This window comes from Microtus oregoni, unplaced genomic scaffold (genome assembly GCF_018167655.1).
Source record: "Microtus oregoni isolate MIOR12 unplaced genomic scaffold, Mior012 000008F_ref0000371, whole genome shotgun sequence".
NCBI classification, from domain to species: domain Eukaryota; kingdom Metazoa; phylum Chordata; class Mammalia; order Rodentia; family Cricetidae; genus Microtus; species Microtus oregoni.
The window spans coordinates 54,448,986-54,467,459 of record NW_024543067.1 but is presented as its reverse complement, the minus strand read 5'-3'; the positions used below and the strand labels follow the sequence as shown (position 1 = coordinate 54,467,459).

The following is an 18,474-nucleotide window of genomic DNA, read 5'->3' as shown; positions in this document are numbered from 1 at the left end:
CTATTTTTGTTGAAATCCAAGGGTCATGCTGTGCCAGTCCCACCCCTCACTGTTCCTACGATAGCTGGCCCTGCCTGTCACTGGACACTATAGCAGGAGAGTAGACCCCACCCCACCATGGGAAAGTTGCCAAGCCTCCTGCACTAGAGAGAAATGGCCCCACGCCTCACCACAGGCATGGGAAAGCAGTTGCTGATGGCATTGGCCTAGGAGACCTCACTCTGCCCCTTACCTTGTGAGGCTGTACTAGACTGATCCGAACAGCTACCATCCAGATTCAGATCCTTAGTCTCGGGTTGGCCCACTCTAATATCTACCCTGTCTTTGACCTGCTGGAGTGCATGAAGGGACTGTTACTGTCGAACAATAGCCGCAGGGTCTCTATAACACAGAGCAACATTAGGTACCAGAGGGGTCTTAAATCAGACCAATGACTCACTTCAAAGAACTTTTTGGGGGTGTCACACCATAGCTCCCAATGTCACTATGATGAATGAAGAGGTATTGGAAAGACAGAATAGCAAGGAGTTTTGTTGTTGTTGTTGTTCTTGTTCTTGTTATTTGTTTGTTTGTTTTGCAGTGAGTAGAATTTGAGTTCAAGATGTGAAATTTCCAAAGAATCAATAAAGAATTATATTTTCAAAGGATTAAAAATGTCACTGGGATGTGCTAGGGATAGCACTAATTCTATAGATGGCTTTGGATTGTATTAACACCATAACAGAAGTAAGTTTTCTGACCAATTATCAATGATATCTAATTAACTTCTTTAAGAAGTATTTTGTGGTTTTCTTCTATAAACTTCTTAGCCTCTTGGTTAATTTTACAGTGTTTGCTTTGTGTGTGTGTGTGTGTGTGTGTGTGTGTGTGTGTGTGTTATGTGCTTAGACCAGAGGGTATGTGTTATATGATATTTTGATTGGTTTCTGACAAATAAAGCTTGCCTATAGGGCAAGAGTTAGCCACAAACTAACCATAGAACCAATAGTGGTGACTCATGCCTTTAATCACACCACTCATGGCTCATGCCTTTAATCCCAATAATTGGGAGGTAGAGAAAGGAAGTGATAAGGTGGAATAGATGATCTCAGCCTTTTTGAACTGAAGAATGAGAAAGAAGCAACTGGTGGTTGCTCCTGGTTTGCTGATCTTCCAGGTTTTTCACCCGGTATCTGACTCCAGGTTTTCATTGACCATGAATAATTAGATTAATGCTTCAGTGGGGATGCACAAGTGTATGCAGGCACATTTGTGTTCAAGGGCATGTGGATATGTACTTAAATGACTCTGAAAGCAAAATATCATTATCAACCAAGGCATGTCTGAACTATGAGCAAAGGATGTTCTTATGTATTTATGCATCAACTTCCTTCAGCAATGTCATTATATTTCCACTCTACAAATCTTTAAGGTCATTGATTATAAATAGAATAATAACTCACCAGTTTTTATTTCTTGGGACTTATGGTATCTGGAATTATTAAGTTCCTTATTAAATATTAATTGTTAGCAAGTAGAAATGGAAATCAATGTGCTGGGGATGCAGCTCAGTGGTAAAATATTCACAAGCACAAGTGAAGCCTTGGGCTTGACCCCAGACTGTAATCATTATAATTCTCCTAAGAAGCATTTGAAGGATTTAATTAAGAAAAGTTTTAACTTAGGGAACAGAAGTCATTAAAATGAAGTTCCAGATATGGAATAAGAATATACTCTCCACATGCAGCATTAATATAAAATATTTTTCACTTTGCAAATCTATTTACTGGAGTGAATATTGTCTTCCCTCCTTTTAATAGACATAACTGAAAACTATCCCTTAGGTGTGGTGAACCAGTTGTCTCTGCCTTAGACAAGTCTAAATTGCTCTACAGTTTTACATTATATGTGTACGTTTGCTTCCATGAAATCCATTTTGTACCAAAAATGCTAATTACATACAGTTAGGACAATATGCTTGTTCACTGTTCATATAAATAATATCCTATTCATAACTTTGTAACACATCTAATTGTGAAAATCAGGATATATACAGGAGTATATAAATATTTATATGTTTACAAAAACATACGCTATATAACATTTTGATGAAATGAGAAGTCTTAATATCCATGTGCTTTTATAAATAAAATATGGCTAGCTCCCCGAACCTATATTCCTCCTTTGGGATTTTTGCGGTACTCAGCAGGGATTAACACATGGAACCCCAAGGATTAACACATTAAGCAAGCACTCAGCATTGACAACTTTCCTCAGCTTTTGTCTTATGTAGAAGTTTGCTAAATTACTCATGCTGGCCTTGACTTACTGAGAGCTTACTTTGTCAAGCATAGACATATAGGCACATGCTTTCTAATGATTATTCTATATACCAATCACTTACCCTGCCTATGTTAAAGTACTTTCCTGGCTTCCTTTACAATTCCAGGACCTTAGTAAAGGCTTATTGTCACCGTATTGCTCTAGTGAGGAGAAAGAAAAAATGGAAAGTGCATAATCTTGTGTTAGAATAGTGTTTGTTTTGTCTTGACCTGTTCTTGGACCTGTCACTGCAACAAACACTTCTGTTTTACAGAAGTGTTCACAATCATCTCTGTCTGATGTCATAGGCATTTGGACATGCATATGTTTTATTGCTGCTCTTAATGTTACACCCTTATGTTAAGTGGAATCATTTTACTTAAACAGAAAGAGATTTGTCTTTTAAAAGTTCACAGAATTCCACGGTTCTCCCACATATTTGGGATGACAGCCTCTATCTAGAACGAAAGGTCTTTTAATAGTTACTGCACTTTTTCATTTTTTGTTGAATAATATAAAATAACTACTGGATATAAATGCTGTTGTACTCACATTCACAGAAGAGAAAAAAGTAGCTCTTTAAAGACTATGTGTTCGGCCTGGCGGTGATGGCACACGCCTTTAATCCCAGCACTTGGGAGGCAGAGGCAGGCGGATCTCTGTGAGTTTGAGACCAGCCTGGTCTACAAGAGCTAGTTCCAGTACAGGCTCCAAAACCACACAGAAACCCTGTCTTGAAAAAAAAAAAAAAGAATATGTGTTATTAAAGTTGATAATATATATGTTGCTAGGAGGAGGCCGCTTGTTCGTTCCAGCTGCCTGAAATCAAAATAACCACACAGAAACTTTATTACTTAATACACTGCTTGGCCCATTAGTTCTAACTTCTTATTGGCTAACACTTACATATTAATTTAATCCATCTCCATTAATCTGTATATCACCATGAGGTCATGGCCTAACAGCTTAGTTTCAGGACATCTATATCTGGTGGTGGATACATAGCCTCTTTTTGACTCTGCCCTTCTTTCTCTCTGAATTCAGTTCAGCTTTCCCCTCCTACCTAAGTTCTGCCCTATCAACAGGACAAGGTACTTTCTTTATTCATTAATGCTAATCACAGCACACAAAGAGGACTCACACATCATATTTAGTTCATTTTGCCCAGAAACTTCATACGCTAATCTCATATGAAATTCAACTATAATGGAATGATTAACTTGTCTCATAATCTTCCTTTGGGTTAAACTTTTTTTTTATTGTCTATTAGCTTACACTTTTTAAACTTTCCAGAGAGATGGTTCAGTCCTCATATTTCCAGGAGGTTCCAGAAAAGATACAAGAAGCCATAGAAAGAAGCATTGATTGCCCGCCCTGTCTATAGATTTATTCCGAATTAGTGTCTCAATGACCATTTGCTCCTTATTCCTTGACTTAGCTGTCTTCACTCTACTTGGATTGAACAAATATAGCCTGTCTTCAGTTTTCAATAAAGCAATCTTCATTATTCAAAACACTATTACTTAACAGTCATTGTTGGTGTTAAGGAGAATGTGATGTTAGTAAAGCAAGGGAACTATTTGCAATGCTCTACAGAAGAAAGTTAAGATTCAGATAATAATATGATTTTCAGAACACCTCAGTGAAGCTTTCCAGGCAAATGCTTTTATTTACTCACTGTCTTCTTATTTTTTTTCATTTAAGAACTTTTGTTCTTACCCTTTCTGCCCCAATCGTTCATGAATTATTAGGCACTTAAAACATTCAGATTATTTTCTGTTTTGTAGATGAACCCAATCCCTACTGTAAAACAATGAAAAAACAAAAAACAAAAAACAAAACCCAAAACCCCAAACCAAAAGAAAAAACAAACAAGAATAATCCAAAATAAAGTGAACACTGCAACAGATCTAGATGAAGATCTCCCCACAAACCATTATAAAGGTTCAAATCTATAATATACACTTATGTTCATATTTCCTGAATACTAACAGTATATGCAAAAGGTATGTGAATTAATAGCATCCTTTAAACCTGGAACAATAATGATACTCTACAGTTTTCATTAAGCTATTGATTGCCAATAAATCAAATCTGTCACACTGGCATTTGAAAGAAATATGTTAGTTTCCCCTGGAGATGTAAAGAAAACAACAGAAGCATATGTTTGAATTACATCTTTAAAGATATAACTTCAAAATGAGGAACCCACACACCACAGAAACTGCCATCATAGTGTTACGTTATTTGACCATTTGAAAAAAATATTTAGAAAATAAGAGATAAAATGTTTGTAATGACTGGGGCACAATGTGTAAGAACTTCCTGTGGTATTTAAAAATTTTGTATTTAAACGTATTTTATTTAATTTTACATACCAATCTCGAAACAATATGCCAGTGCCATTATTTTTATTAAGAAAGAGAGATGAAAATGGAGAAAATGACAAGAAAAAGGAAGAAAGCAAACTCTGGAGATAGAAAAATCAAGTCTAGGGGAATTAAATATCTTTTTATGACAGAAAATTGAACATATTAGGCTTCACAGCTACACCAATTCATTCTGCATTTCAAAAACAAAATAAAAAAAACAACAGCAACAAAAAAGTAAAAATAAAATCAAATACTTTCTAAGGAAAAATAAGAGAGGTAAAGCCATCTGCTGAAATATTACTCATACATAGAAATTATCTCGGTGCCTGAAAAAAGAGGCATAAAGACAGCCATGTACAATCAAAACTTCTTGCTGCTCACACATTTCATCAGGGCAACTTTAATATCTTTGTTCCTCAAGCTGTAGATTAAGGGATTCATCATGGGAACCACATGGGTGTAAAGGACAGAAGAGATTATTCCTTCATTCACAGACCCAGATGAGGAGGGTTTGAAATACACAATTGCACCTGAACCAAAAAACAGAGAAACAACAATAATGTGGGAGCTGCAGGTGCTGAATGCTTTGGACCTCCCCTCAGAGGAACTGATGTGGAAGATGCTGGAAAGGATGAAACCATAAGACATAAAGATAGTTGAAGTAGGAACAATGATGTTGATGCTCCCAGCAACAAGAATTACAAGTTCATTTGCATATGTGCTCGTGCAGGAGAGCTGGAGCAAAGGAGGAATATCACAGAAGTAGTGGTTGATGGTGTTGGCACCACAGAAGGTCAGTCTCAGCATGCATGCAGTGTGAGCAACAGCATTAGAAAATGCAATGAAGTAGGACCCAAGCATAAGTTTCAAACATAATTTAGGAGACATTACAATATTATAAAACAGTGGATTGCAAATGGCCATGTAGCGATCATAGGCCATTGAAGTCAACACATAAAACTCAGAAACAGCAAAGAAGCAAAAGAAAAAGACTTGAGTCATACATTCCATGTAAGAAATTATTTTCTTCCTTAATACAATGTTCATCAGCATTTGGGGAGTGAACACCGAACAATAGCAAACGTCTATAAAGGACAAGTTAAAGAGAAAAAAGTACATAGGAGTGTGGAGGTGAGAATTCCTCACAGTCAGAATTATTAAACACAAATTTCCCAATACAGTGACCAGATACATTGATAGAAACATAAAGAACAAGGGCATTTGAAATTCGGGCTGGTCTGTTAATCCTACAAGAATGAATTCTGTCATCGAAGAGATATTTACTAAGTTCATTCTTCTCTACGGAAATCTGTGGACATAGAAATTAGAGCTACATTAGAAGATGACTCTTACTAGTCATGGGTATCTTCCTACCTGTTAGTTGTAAGTAGGGAATGTTTCCTCTATCCCCGATTAATCAGATGGAAACAGCTGTTGCAGCCACAAAATATTATCTTAAGTCAGAAGTCCACTGGTACCAAATTTTATTTATGAAAAAGCAAGAAGAATATTCTGATAAGCATCTAACTTTCTCCCATATCCTGTCTTCCTTCACTAGAACCCTCCATGCAACCTTAAAATTGGGAACAGATGCCTGGACAGTGCAATGCTGGTTGCTACTGCAGGTTCATCTTTGCTGTGATATGATGAAAAACATGTGCCTAATCTAAAAACAAAAGAAAAGGAGAGAGTCATGAAGAGAATATTTCTTGTTCCCTTGTAAAAGAGTCATGAATCTGGAATACTTGAGTTCTGCCCATGCAAGTGAACACCACTAGTGATGCTGAAACTCCATGGCCAATGCCTCTTAACCCACTCTGATTTGTTTGAACGATTTCTTCTGCAGGGTTCACTTGAGCTTCATTTTGCATAAGAAAAGGAAGACACTTGCTGAAGCCCAGCATATGTAAAGAGACATTAAGAATGTGGATTTTGATGGAGGGGGAGTGGATAGTACCTTAGAGGAGTTGGGGGACAGGTAATGGAAATTCGAATATACTATATGAAAAAATCTCTTTAATAAAACAAAAATTAAAGACAACTAATATTCAGTTTAAAAAAGACAGAGGAAAGAAGGATGGATATTAGTATACCTGGAATTCAGAACTCACGATTTTCTGTTCAATCCTTAGAGCAATTGTATTTTCCCATTTCCCTCTTTATCTGGATAAATATTTCAGATTCAAAAGTCTTAGGTCTTTTAATTTAAAAAAGATATACACAAGACTTAATTCACTTGGACCAATTTCTGAATTGCAGAACATTATTTGCGATTAAGGCTTTGAGTCTTTTCTGGAAGCAGAGAAAGTGCCCTTTAACTTCAGGATGTGTGTGCTTATAGGCAGGGCAGAAGAATGTCCAGGCTCTTCTTCAGAGAGTATTTATATTGAATTAGGAGTGGGGAAATTGTGTTACACTCTTCATCATGATCCTTATTTCCTGGGAGACTCACAATTATACTCATCCTTTCTTTTCCCTCTAGAGACCATGCATCCACCAGTGTAGGTATAGGGTTTAGACTTTTGCCTTCCCAATTATCTTTGTTTCTGAAGGATAATCTGTGTTTTGTGTTTTATACACACATATATAGGCACAAATATGTAAATTAATCTGATCTGTTTAAATCAAACACCATGCTTTTCCTTCTTATTCTTAATATTCTTAATAGATTTTATATGCATACATATATGTACATGTAACAAAAATGTAAGAGGGAAAGTCTTAATAAACATTGAGGTGCAGAGATTAAAAATGAGATATGAGACAATATGGAAGAAATATGCTCAATGAGTCACAGGTTTTATATGAATATCTTATGTCACATATTATTTAAAATGAATATAAACAATGCCAATTCTGAAGATTAATAATGTTAAGTGCATGTTATATATTTAACAGCACTGCATGTACTTTTCATATATAAAAACTTCAAGTACTTTTATTGAATTTAAAACATTCAAAGTATTCAAAATAAGCTTTTCAATATTTGATAAAATACAGACTTGCAAAATGTTTTTATTCTATTAGGAAAACTTCAGACAAACATTGTACACTTGAAAGTACATAAAAATAGCATATATTACAAATATATAGCTCACACCATGCAATAAAAAGAACATTAATCAGGACGCAGAAGTTTTTGTATTTTCTAAGCTGAAGGATATTTTCTTTTGTCTCTGCATAATCAATAAAACTGTGACACTTAAAACTGGCCTTTTTACTAGGAATTAAATTATATATAACAACAATGAAATAGAGTGACAGATGTTTGTCTATTATAAATCATTCCAGACTTCTATAACTTTCTCATATTCTCATTTATTATTTGGATATATGTTGCTCCACAGCTTTTGACTGGATAGTTTGGTTTTAGTTTATCTAACTGAGACTGTGTGACTTCTTTAAAAATGGCAGCTTCCTAGTTTGCCAGCACAAATTGTTCTGACTCTTTGAAGAAGTCCGGTTATGGAGCATTTAAATGGGTTTTATGAGCAAAGTGCTACAACTCACTTAATGGTAACACGGTCCTGCTGCCAACAAACCCTGGATCTGGTGCAGAAAGAATGACTTTCAGGGCAATGAACAGACTTCCTCCAACATGTTGGACTGGGTGGAGCCAAAAGGCAAACTAGTCTTGGCCTTAGTTATGCTGTGGCTTAGCATTTTAGGAAGCGCTCCTGGACAGGAAAGAATTACAGATATACAATAAAAACAGATTCAGATGAATATGACCTCTAAATAGGTCACAGTGTGTTTAAAAAAATGTACTTAGGCTTGGGACAGAGAAGAAAAAGAATACAGATAGCTGCAAAAAGAATTAAATGGTTTATTAAAATAATAAAACACAGTCTTTAAAGATACAGAGTACAGCAGTCATAGATTAAAGAAATAAAGATAATAGAATAAATATTTAAAAGTAATAGAGTAAAAACAAATAGGCCATGTAAAGATGAAATATGCACAGAGAATCTGGATTATGTATATTATTGTGTTTTTGAATTTTTTGACTTTAAAGGAGCTAAGTATAGAAAAATATTTCATTGTATGGGCTGCTAAGCTAGACCAACCTATATACTTTAAAGGTATTTTGTCTTCCAATTATAGGTTTAAAGATATGTTGCTTTGGAAAAGAGGTTGTTCTTTTGTTTCCACAGAGGATGAGAACCTGTGGACTCCTTCCAGATTAATATGATTTTATGGTCTAAGACCCTGAAAGGTCACCGTGAACATGCCCAAAAATTACTTTGCCCAACAAAAAGCAGGAATAGTTTGGAGAGAACTATGCCCAAATTGCCTAAATGATTGTTTATAAATGTTTGTTTACATTTATGGGGGGATCTGCTATAGAGATTCGCATTGGTATGGATCTTGGTTTATTGGATACCAATTTTAGGTCATTTTTTTATATGTATATTTCTGCTTTCAGTTAAGGTATTGTGTTTGTATAGCTCATTTAAAAATGTAATGTATAATTAAGAAGCATAGTTTAATAGATAATCATCTCTAATAGTCAAGCTTGTAGTCATGTTAGTTAGGTTTTCTAGATATATAGATATATTTCAGTTAGCTAGTCATTATTCAAACCCTTTGAAGGTACAGAATATGGCATTTAAATTGTTTAAGAACTTACAACTTTTCATGACAATGAGACACATCCACTCCTGGCAGCACCAATTACTTCAAGAGAAAGATGCGCATTGAAGAGGCTCCTCATGAAGTTTGTTCGTCATTTGGCTAAAAAAAAACTGCTCTTGCCTGGACTGCTTGTTACTATACTGTATGAACTAGACATGTAGGAACCATCGAGAAAAGACTTCTGAAATTGCCTAAAGGCAGGATGTTCCTTCAGGGTTCCTGCTTCATCAAAGAGACTGCCAGACATTCTGCAGGATACAGAAGAATGTGACTGAGAAACGCCAATACAAGTGGAACTGTCTTTGAAATTTCCTGGTTTGTGGAAAATTCTTCTGGATACTATGTGGCTATGGGCCTGTATACTGAAGATGGATGCCCCAACAGTACAGAAGAACTTTGGGTGACTGTTCAGGCAGTGAGATTTCTCTGTTAATTCTAGAGTTTTGGAGGTTGCTTAAAATGCACTTCCTGATAATTTAGGCAATATTGGAGTCTTTGGTGAAGTTTAAGAATAGAAATAGTTTGCCTTAGTCATGATAAAAGAGAAAATAGATATAAATATTGTAACTATAATTCTTACTTGATAACTGTTTTGTTATATGTAATTTTTCTAAGCTAAAACTAAAACCTTTCTTCTTATTTAAACAGAAATGTGTAGGTGATGAGGGAATCCCCTCTGTATGCTGTGAATATCACTGATTAAAAAAGAAAGTGTCTTAGACCTGTGATAGAGTAGAATAAAGCTAGGCAGGAAAAACTAAATTTCATGCTCAGAGAAAAGAGACAGTTTAGACAAACCATCGAGCCTCCTCCAGAGGTGGGTGAGTACTGAAAGAAACTATCAGAAATTGGGGCAGATGGGTTCATGTGAAAACCTGGTACAATGGAATCTCCCAGAAACCTGCAAGGATGACACCAACTAGGACTCCTAGAAATAGCAAATGTGTAGGCTGAACTAACTATCTCCTGTGACTGGAGTGGTGCTTAGCTTAATTGTCACCACAGAGGTCTCATACAGCAATGGTGAGAACAGATGTAGATCCAGAGACAAACATTAGGCAGAGTTCAGAGAATCCTGCAGAAGAGGAAGAGAAAGGATTTTAGAAATCATATGGTGAAGGACACCATAAAAAAACCTCACATAATCAACTAACCTGGCCTCATAGGGGTTCGCAGACTGAAGTGACAACCAGGGATCCTACATGGGAATGACTTAGGCTCTCTGAATATATGTTATGTTTCTGTACGTTCTCTTGTTGTTCTCTTGTTGGACTCCTCATGGGAACAGAGACTGTCTCCAACTCTATTACTGGCTTTTGTGACCCTACTTATGTTGTAAGGAAGCTGCTAGTATGTTCCCTGCCACCGTTCACTTGTTTCCCAGCCTTCTAGACTCCCAAAATAACCATACAGAAACTATATTAATTAAATCACTGCTTGGCCAATTACATAAGCATATTCCCAGATAGCTCTTACATCTAGAATTAATCCATCTCCATTATTTTATATTTTACCACAAGGCTCATGGCCTACCAGCAAGGTTTCAGTATATATAAAACAAAGAATAGACCCAGATTTTGAGATGGTTGGCCTGGGCAGGACACAGTCAGTTGAAATTAAAACAATGTGCAGGTGTCAGGAAATAAGTTTGATGGGTTTTTTGTTGTTGCTGTTGCTGACAGTTTTTCACCTAAGTTTCAGGTATTTAAATTACTTACATATTTGTGCTTTGATACTTTCTGCTATCATATTAAATGCAAAAGAAATATTTTCAGTTACATGTCTGTGGGCCCATATTTCGATATGGCACAAAAGCCATTAGCCCTGTCCGAGCTGACCACGTAGCTCTGCAGACAAGCTGTCTCTGCCCTTAACAAAGGCCAGGATGCCTGCTCCTAGCTTCTTTTGTTATGATGTGGATTACCTGAGAAGAGATGTTTGACTGAAGCTGATGACTTAAGAGTTCAGATATTTGGTGCTTCCTTTCTTTTGTAATTTGGAAGGATGTCTTATAGAGACGCTAATTCAGGGCCTACCTGACTGCTAGATGCGGAAGTGACTTGAGCCCAGGCACTTGGTTGCCTAGGTGATGGCGTAATGTGTTTTCCCCCTTCCCCGCTCAATTTGGTGTGGGTATATAAAATGTTGGGAGAATAAACGGCGATCTGGCCATTTCCATGATGACAATGTAAGCTGTGTTAGTTCTTTTCCTCGCGACTCCGTTCCAGCCGGTTTGAGGAATTAGGGAATTTATGTTGGACTCTCACGGGCCACGACACATGTCTCCATTGAATCTGATGCAGTTCAACAGATTGTGCTTTTGTTTTGTTTTTTTTTTTTTAATTTTTCGAGACAGGGTTTACTTTTAAATATATTGCGTATTTAAAAAAAAAACATTGGTAATATTTGCCTATGAGTTAAAATAGCAGTTTCTTGTTTATGAGACAGAGAAATTCCAGAGTATTGAGAAAATTCTGATAGGTATATTTGGCATAGATGAAGATGTACCTGCTGAATGTGTCCTGGTGGGAATAAAGATCATCCAAGAAAGTGAAAAGTAAGTAACAGGTTGCAGTAGCTGTTTTTTATGGTTCATGTGATGCCAGAATTATTTTGTTGCATTTGGAAATTATAAAAATTTCATGTATTACTATTATGGGTTTGTGTATGTTTGTGTTTTGTGTGTGTGTCACTTGCAAAAACATGATATATAAGTGTGCATGTGGGGGTTAAAAATCAACTTTGTAGAGATGGCTTTCGCCATCATCTCTGAAGTAGCTACATGGATTAAACTCAGGTTACCATGCCTGTGGGGTGTGTGCCATTACCAACATAATTATCTCACTGGCCTATGTTTGTTAGGTTTAGAACACATTTACTGTAGCTGAAAAATTTGAAAAATCGGTTTTTAAATACAGGTTGGTGTTTTTTATATTCATGATTTGTGCAAATATCACTGTAGTAAGAGAGTCACTTAGTTGTTCCTGGCTGCCCATCACTGAAATAATCATAGAGGAACTACATTATTTAAATCACTGCTTGGCCCCTTACCAGTAGCTTCTTATTGGCTAACTCTTACATATCATTTTAACCCATTTCTTTTAATCTGTGTATCACCATGAGGTTGTGGCACACCGGCAAGCTTTCATTGTATCTGTCTCTGGCAGCAGCTGCATGGCTTCTCCCTAACTCCATTCTTTTCTACCAGCATTCAGCCTCGCTTTCCCTGAATACCTCTATTCCCTGTGCAGGCCCCAGACAGTTTCTTTATTCATTAACCAATAAAAACAATACATAGACAGAAGGACCTCACACACTATTTCCCATTTTCTGTTCATGTCAACATAGACCTGCTGCATACATGGAACTGGGGCAGTGTACATTGCTCAGAGGCAGTGAATGGACCTCTTCCACTGTGTTGTACTGGGTGGGGAAAGCAGGAAGTACCATATATACTCTAGTAATGGTGAAGCTTAAGTTTTTAAAAAGGTGCTTAGCATTTTAAGAAGCCATCCTTGTCAGTAAAGAATTACAGATATGCAGTAAAATAAATTCAGATGGTAAAGAACTCTAAATGGATCACAGTGTTGGATAAATATAGGTAGGCTTGGGGAAGAACAGAAAAAGAATATAGACAGCCATAAAAAGAAGTAAATGGTATAAAAAAAAAACAAAATTTTTAAAGAGACAGAGTACAGACAGACACAGATTAAAAGGAGTAAAGAAAAATAAGCCATGTAAAGATGAAAAATTCACAGAGTCTGAATTATGTATATCATTGTGTTTTCTTTTAATTTTTTTGACTTTGAAGGAGCTAAGTACCCAACATATACACTTTAAAAATATCTTGACTTCAGAATTTGAGTCTAAGGATATGTTGCTTTGGAAAAGAGGTTCTTCTTTTGTTTCCACATAAGATGAGAGCCTGTAGACATCTTCTAGACTAATGTGGTTTGATGGACCAAGATCCCCTGTAAGGTAGTTTTGAACACTCCTCAAAGAATTGCTTCACCCAACTGCTGACTGAGATGAACCTAGCTTTCTCCACCTACCTCTATTCCCTGCACAGGCCCAAGACAGTTTCTTTATTAATTAACCAATAAAAGCAACACATAGACAGAAGGGCCTTCCACACCATATCACCATGTTCTACTATAGATTATTACTGTCCACATAATGCCTAAAGCCTCATAATCACAAGTGAACAGGACAGCATCTCCCTTCCTGTCACACAATACGTTCACTTAGCTGCCTTCCATCTGTATGAACCTGTTCCTGACGTTTTCTACACATAGCACCATGCAATGTATGACCTTCTCTAATTGCTTTCTCCTGACATGTTTCTGGTTATTTGAAGATGTAATATATCTCATAACTGCAGAGCTCTTTACTGTATAATAATTCTCCATCCCATGCATGAAGTACACTTTCCATGTCTATGTATATGGAAGCTTAGAGGTTGTTTGCAGTGCAGCAAGGGGTAAACATAAAAGGCTGAATCATTGAATGTGGGAATTGGTCTAGATATTGGCAATTGGATAAAAGGTATGAATAGGTAGTTATTAGTCTTTGAAAGTATTGAATCCTTCCACACAACTTAATCAATGAATATATATTAAAAAAAAGCATTGGACTAGCGAGTACAGATCAAAAAGAGATGATCTAGGAAATCCTATTTCGGGAAATGGATTCAGGGGTCAGCCTCAGGCCCAAGACAAATTTATCCAGCATTCTTCACACCCACAAGGAGATCTATACAGGACTTTTTCAGAGCCACCCCAGGTAGCAAAGGGCTCGTCCTCAATTCAGCCATATACACAGTTCTGACACCTGAGGTGGAGATGCAAGTTCTCCAGACAGGGATATATGGGTCTTTACTAAAAGGCACTCTAGGATTACTGCTAAAGAGAAGTAGCTCGACTATGCAAGGGATCTTTGTGGCTCCTGGAGTCATAGATGCTGACTTTGAGGGAGATATCAAGATGATGACTCATTCACCAAATGGAATTTCTGTAGTGAAAGCAGGTCAGAGGCTTTCACAATTAATCTTGCTTCCAACTATGCAAACCAATAATCAGAGTAAGTAAGAAAAGTTGGGATAAGATGGATTTAATTCGTCTGCTGCATTTTGGGTACAGACAATAGGTCCTCAAAGACCAGATCTCACTTTGTTTATAAATGGAGAAAGATTTTTCTGGTCTTCTAGATACTAGCACAGATATTTCAGTTATAACTGACAGCCAGTGGCCTTCTAAGTGGCCAAAAATGGAAAATATAACACAGCTACAAGGAATTGGTCAGACTAGAAATCCTGAGCAGAGTAGTAATGACCTGCAATGGAAAGATGAGGAAGGCCAGGAGGGAACTTTTAAGCTGTATATTATTCCTTATTTACCTGTGAATTTATGGGGCCGAGATATCATGTCCAGAATGCTTTTCATGCTTGAAATGCTTTTCATGCATGGGAACCCCAAAAGTAATAAAGACAGACAATGGGTCCGGATATGTTAACAAAGCTTTTCAAAAAAATTTCTACTCAATGGAATATCATTCATAAGACCAGTATTCCTTATAATCCTCAAGGGCTAGGAATTGTGGAGTGTACACATATCTTCTTGAAAACACAACTCCAAAAAATAAAAACAGGGGAGTTTTATCCTCAGATGCCACACAATGCTTTAAGTTATGCATTGCTTACGCCAAACTTTCTAAATACGGATATGAATGAGCAATCAGCAGCAGACAGATTGGGGCATAATAGTACAAAGACCACCTTTGTTAAAGCAAAGAAGAGGGACTCTTGCAGTGGAATATGGAAAGGGCCAGATCCCATACTTATATGGGGTCGAGGGCATGTCTGTGTTTTTTCCCAGGATGAAAACCAAGCGAAATGGCTTCCAGAGTGACTGATTTGGTGCATTCAGCAGAAGGACAGCCAACCTGAGGACAGCATAGCTGAGAAGTGCCCTGCAGGAGAAACAGAATAAGAAGTGCTCTTGGAGGAACCAATGATCCAGCTTCCCCAGGCCCCACAGAGAGGAGCACCTGACTGAGACCTGCAGCTGCTGCCACTCCACACTGCAGGGTCCATTCTGCCTCCAGAGACTTCAGACAAAGAGACCCTGACTGCCATGTGTGCAGCTTGCTGTGGTTTGAACCTGTTGCTTATGCACTAAGACACAGACTGAACATCTGAGTGTTCTCAATTTCTGGGACACAGAACTCATTTTGATTAAAATATTAAACCTAAGACCTAAGACCTAAGCTTCCCCCTCAGGGAAAGAAAGACTCAAAATAAGGAACGACTAAAACCCCTCTTCGCTTAACAAGGGGGCAGACTAAGGGCTTTACAGCTGTTCAGAGACTGAAACTGATGTTTGATAACAGCAAATGGTATTATACTCTTACCGGTAATGACCTGATATTTATAACTGCATATAAGACAATGAGAAAAATTTTGGAATTGAACAATGGTGTGAAAAAGTCGGTACTGACCAAAAAGAAATTTAAAAAAGTCAGTACTGACCGACAAAATATGAAATTATGATACGGAAAAAGATAATTGGAGAGTGGGTACTGACTGACAATACAAACTATGATATGGAAAAAGATAATTGGAAATTTGGTATTGACAGATGAATTGAAAAAATTATGATTTTGACTTTTTGCTATTGGCAATTACTGAAAAGAGGTTGTGACACAGTGAATGTTGGGAGTTGATGCATATGCTGAGAATGTTAGATCTAAGTGGTGTTATGAACCGGCAGAAGAGACATTTTCAACTCAGGCAATTCTCTTCTCCTTTAAAATAGGAGACTATAGCCTTTGGGAGCATAATTATTTATAAAGCATTAAGATTTATCCTGACAAAATGTATGGCTATGAGACATAGGGCCTAAAAATATATTTCTTTCCACTAATCTTTTTTTTATTCTTTATAGAGATCAGTAGTCAATGACAGGTTTGAAGCTTCTTTTCCCCAGATGCTGAAGACAGGAGCTCACATATGACAATGCCTGTTCCAAAAGAAACAAAAAAAATTAAGTAAAAGAAGAAGACTTTGCCCAAGCCAGGCATGATCCATCGATTCTGTTGTAGAAGCACAGGGGTCATTAAAATTTAATGAGAGAGTGGATTATAGGCCCATATTTTATACAAAATATTTACAGGTAGACTCTCTGGCCATGCTTAATTTCCAAAATAGCTGCAATCCTACCAATCAAGCTAACCACCTGACAAAGGCCAGGATATATGGCTCCTTCTCCTTTGTTAAAATGTAGATTGCTTGGGGAGAGGTGTTGATTCCAAGGCTGCTGTCTTAAGTTGCAGGTGTTTCGATAGCCCTGCGTCCCCAGAAAGAGAATATTAATGAGTATCTACCTTGGTTTACCTGGGGGATAAAAGGTGTTTTATACAATAAACACGGGTAGAGCTTCAGGAATGAATGAAGCCTGAGATGTCCTTCTGGTAGGACTGTGTGAATTGTGTCTCATTATTTCTTGTGTCTCTGTACCAGTCAAGATAGGGAAAAATAGTTTCTATGTTGGGGCTATGGGCACTAACAATTGTTGACTATAGTAATACAGAATCTTGGTGAAGTTTTGATTTACATTTCCTCATTCAGAGAATGCTGACTTTTTTCTTGACTATTTTTGTCTCACCTTGTGAGAACCTTTTGTTCAAAATATTTATCCATTTACTGACTGGATTATTTTGCTGTTTTAGTGTATAATCTTTGAGTGCTTTATATTCTCTAGATAGTAAGCCCCTATAAGATGAATAATCTCAAACACCTTCTGTTCTAGAGGCTGTCTTTTGACTCAAAAAATGTATATTTATGCATACATATGAATAATTCATATCTTAGAATAATTCCTGCTGCAAGCTTCCCTTATGATAGCTGAATGAACCACTGATGTTTGAGTATAGCAGAATACTATTAGGAATTATTTTGTGACTTTTTTTAAAGAACAGTACAATTTGGTTTTAACCTATGTCTCTGGGCTATTTAGTCTCTGGTTCTAGTCACTGAAGCAAGTACTGGTTACATCTCATAGAATGGACCTTAAGTAAAATCAGTTACTCCCATAAGTTTTGTGTTATAATTGTCCTAGTAAATCTTGCAAGCAGTACACCATTGTAGATCAAAGATTTTTCACCTGGCTTTGTGTTTACATTTCAAAGTACCTTCCTGCCCCAAAGATGCCAGAATGTAGAAGTGGAGGCTCTATGCAGGCACCAACTCATCATCTCCATGTTCAACGAATGGTAAAGGCGATGTCTTCAGCAATAGGGATTGATGTCAGTTGTGGACAGTGATCTGTAGTTTGGTTAATAGCCTGGGATGTTTGGGAATTCCCAAAGGACCCTTTGGCCAACAGCTAAATTAAATGTAACCCTATACTGGTACAGCTAGCTCCATTTGGTGCCAAGAGATGGCAAGCAGTGACACTGTCTCCCCCATATTCGGTGATTTCATTTAAATAAACTATATATATATATATATATATATATATATATGTATTTTAGAAAGTTTCTACTATACTGGTTTACCATACTATCCCTCAACAGTCCCCTTAATGTTAATACTTTATTCCTGAATTCCCTACCACCACCATCCCTTCATGTTTTTCTTCCATTTCCTGTGAATTCATATTATTTATTCTATATCACTTTCATAACAAGATCTATATTTGAGAATAAACAGTTTTTCTTGCAGTATTTCTTAGCCTTTTTATTCATCTTTTTTATTAATCACTGTTCCAGTAACAGACCTTTTGTCATAAAAGGGCCATTTTTAATATTTCTTTAATATGAATATAACTTCCTTGTAATTTTGCAATTTTATTCACTCTTTTCTTATTTAATATTCTTTCCTTTTCTGAAAATAATTTTCCAGAATCTTAGTAAGGACGTCTTCAAACATAGAATGCTCCTGTTTTAGCATCTGTATAAGTCTTCAAACATAGAATACTTCTGTTTTAGCATCTGTAGAATTGGGATCTTAGATGTGCATTCCTATTTTTACTTGAAGAATTTGAATTATAATATATTTGCTTATTACATAAAAGTATCACTTTACACTTTTTAATATACACTCTTCATTATTGAGCATGTTCACAACACTGTTCATCTACCCAATTACTACTGCTAGCTAAGTATGGAA

General features: G+C 36.7%; 1 protein-coding gene across 1 annotated transcript; it reads right to left on the bottom strand.

Annotated features, from left to right (window-relative positions):
• Window positions 1-5,033: 5,033 nt before the first annotated feature.
• On the bottom strand, window positions 5,034-5,966 carry LOC121451891 (olfactory receptor 8B3-like). The gene has a single exon (XM_041657688.1). It carries the CDS (start codon window positions 5,964-5,966, stop codon window positions 5,034-5,036), a length of 933 nt encoding a protein of 310 aa, XP_041513622.1.
• Window positions 5,967-18,474: the final 12,508 nt, after the last annotated feature.

What these genes read in the sequence shown, in the direction of transcription:
- LOC121451891 (XM_041657688.1), bottom strand. Translation starts at nt 5,966, where the DNA reads ATGAACTTAGTAAATATCTCTTCGATGACAGAATTCATTCTTGTAGGA.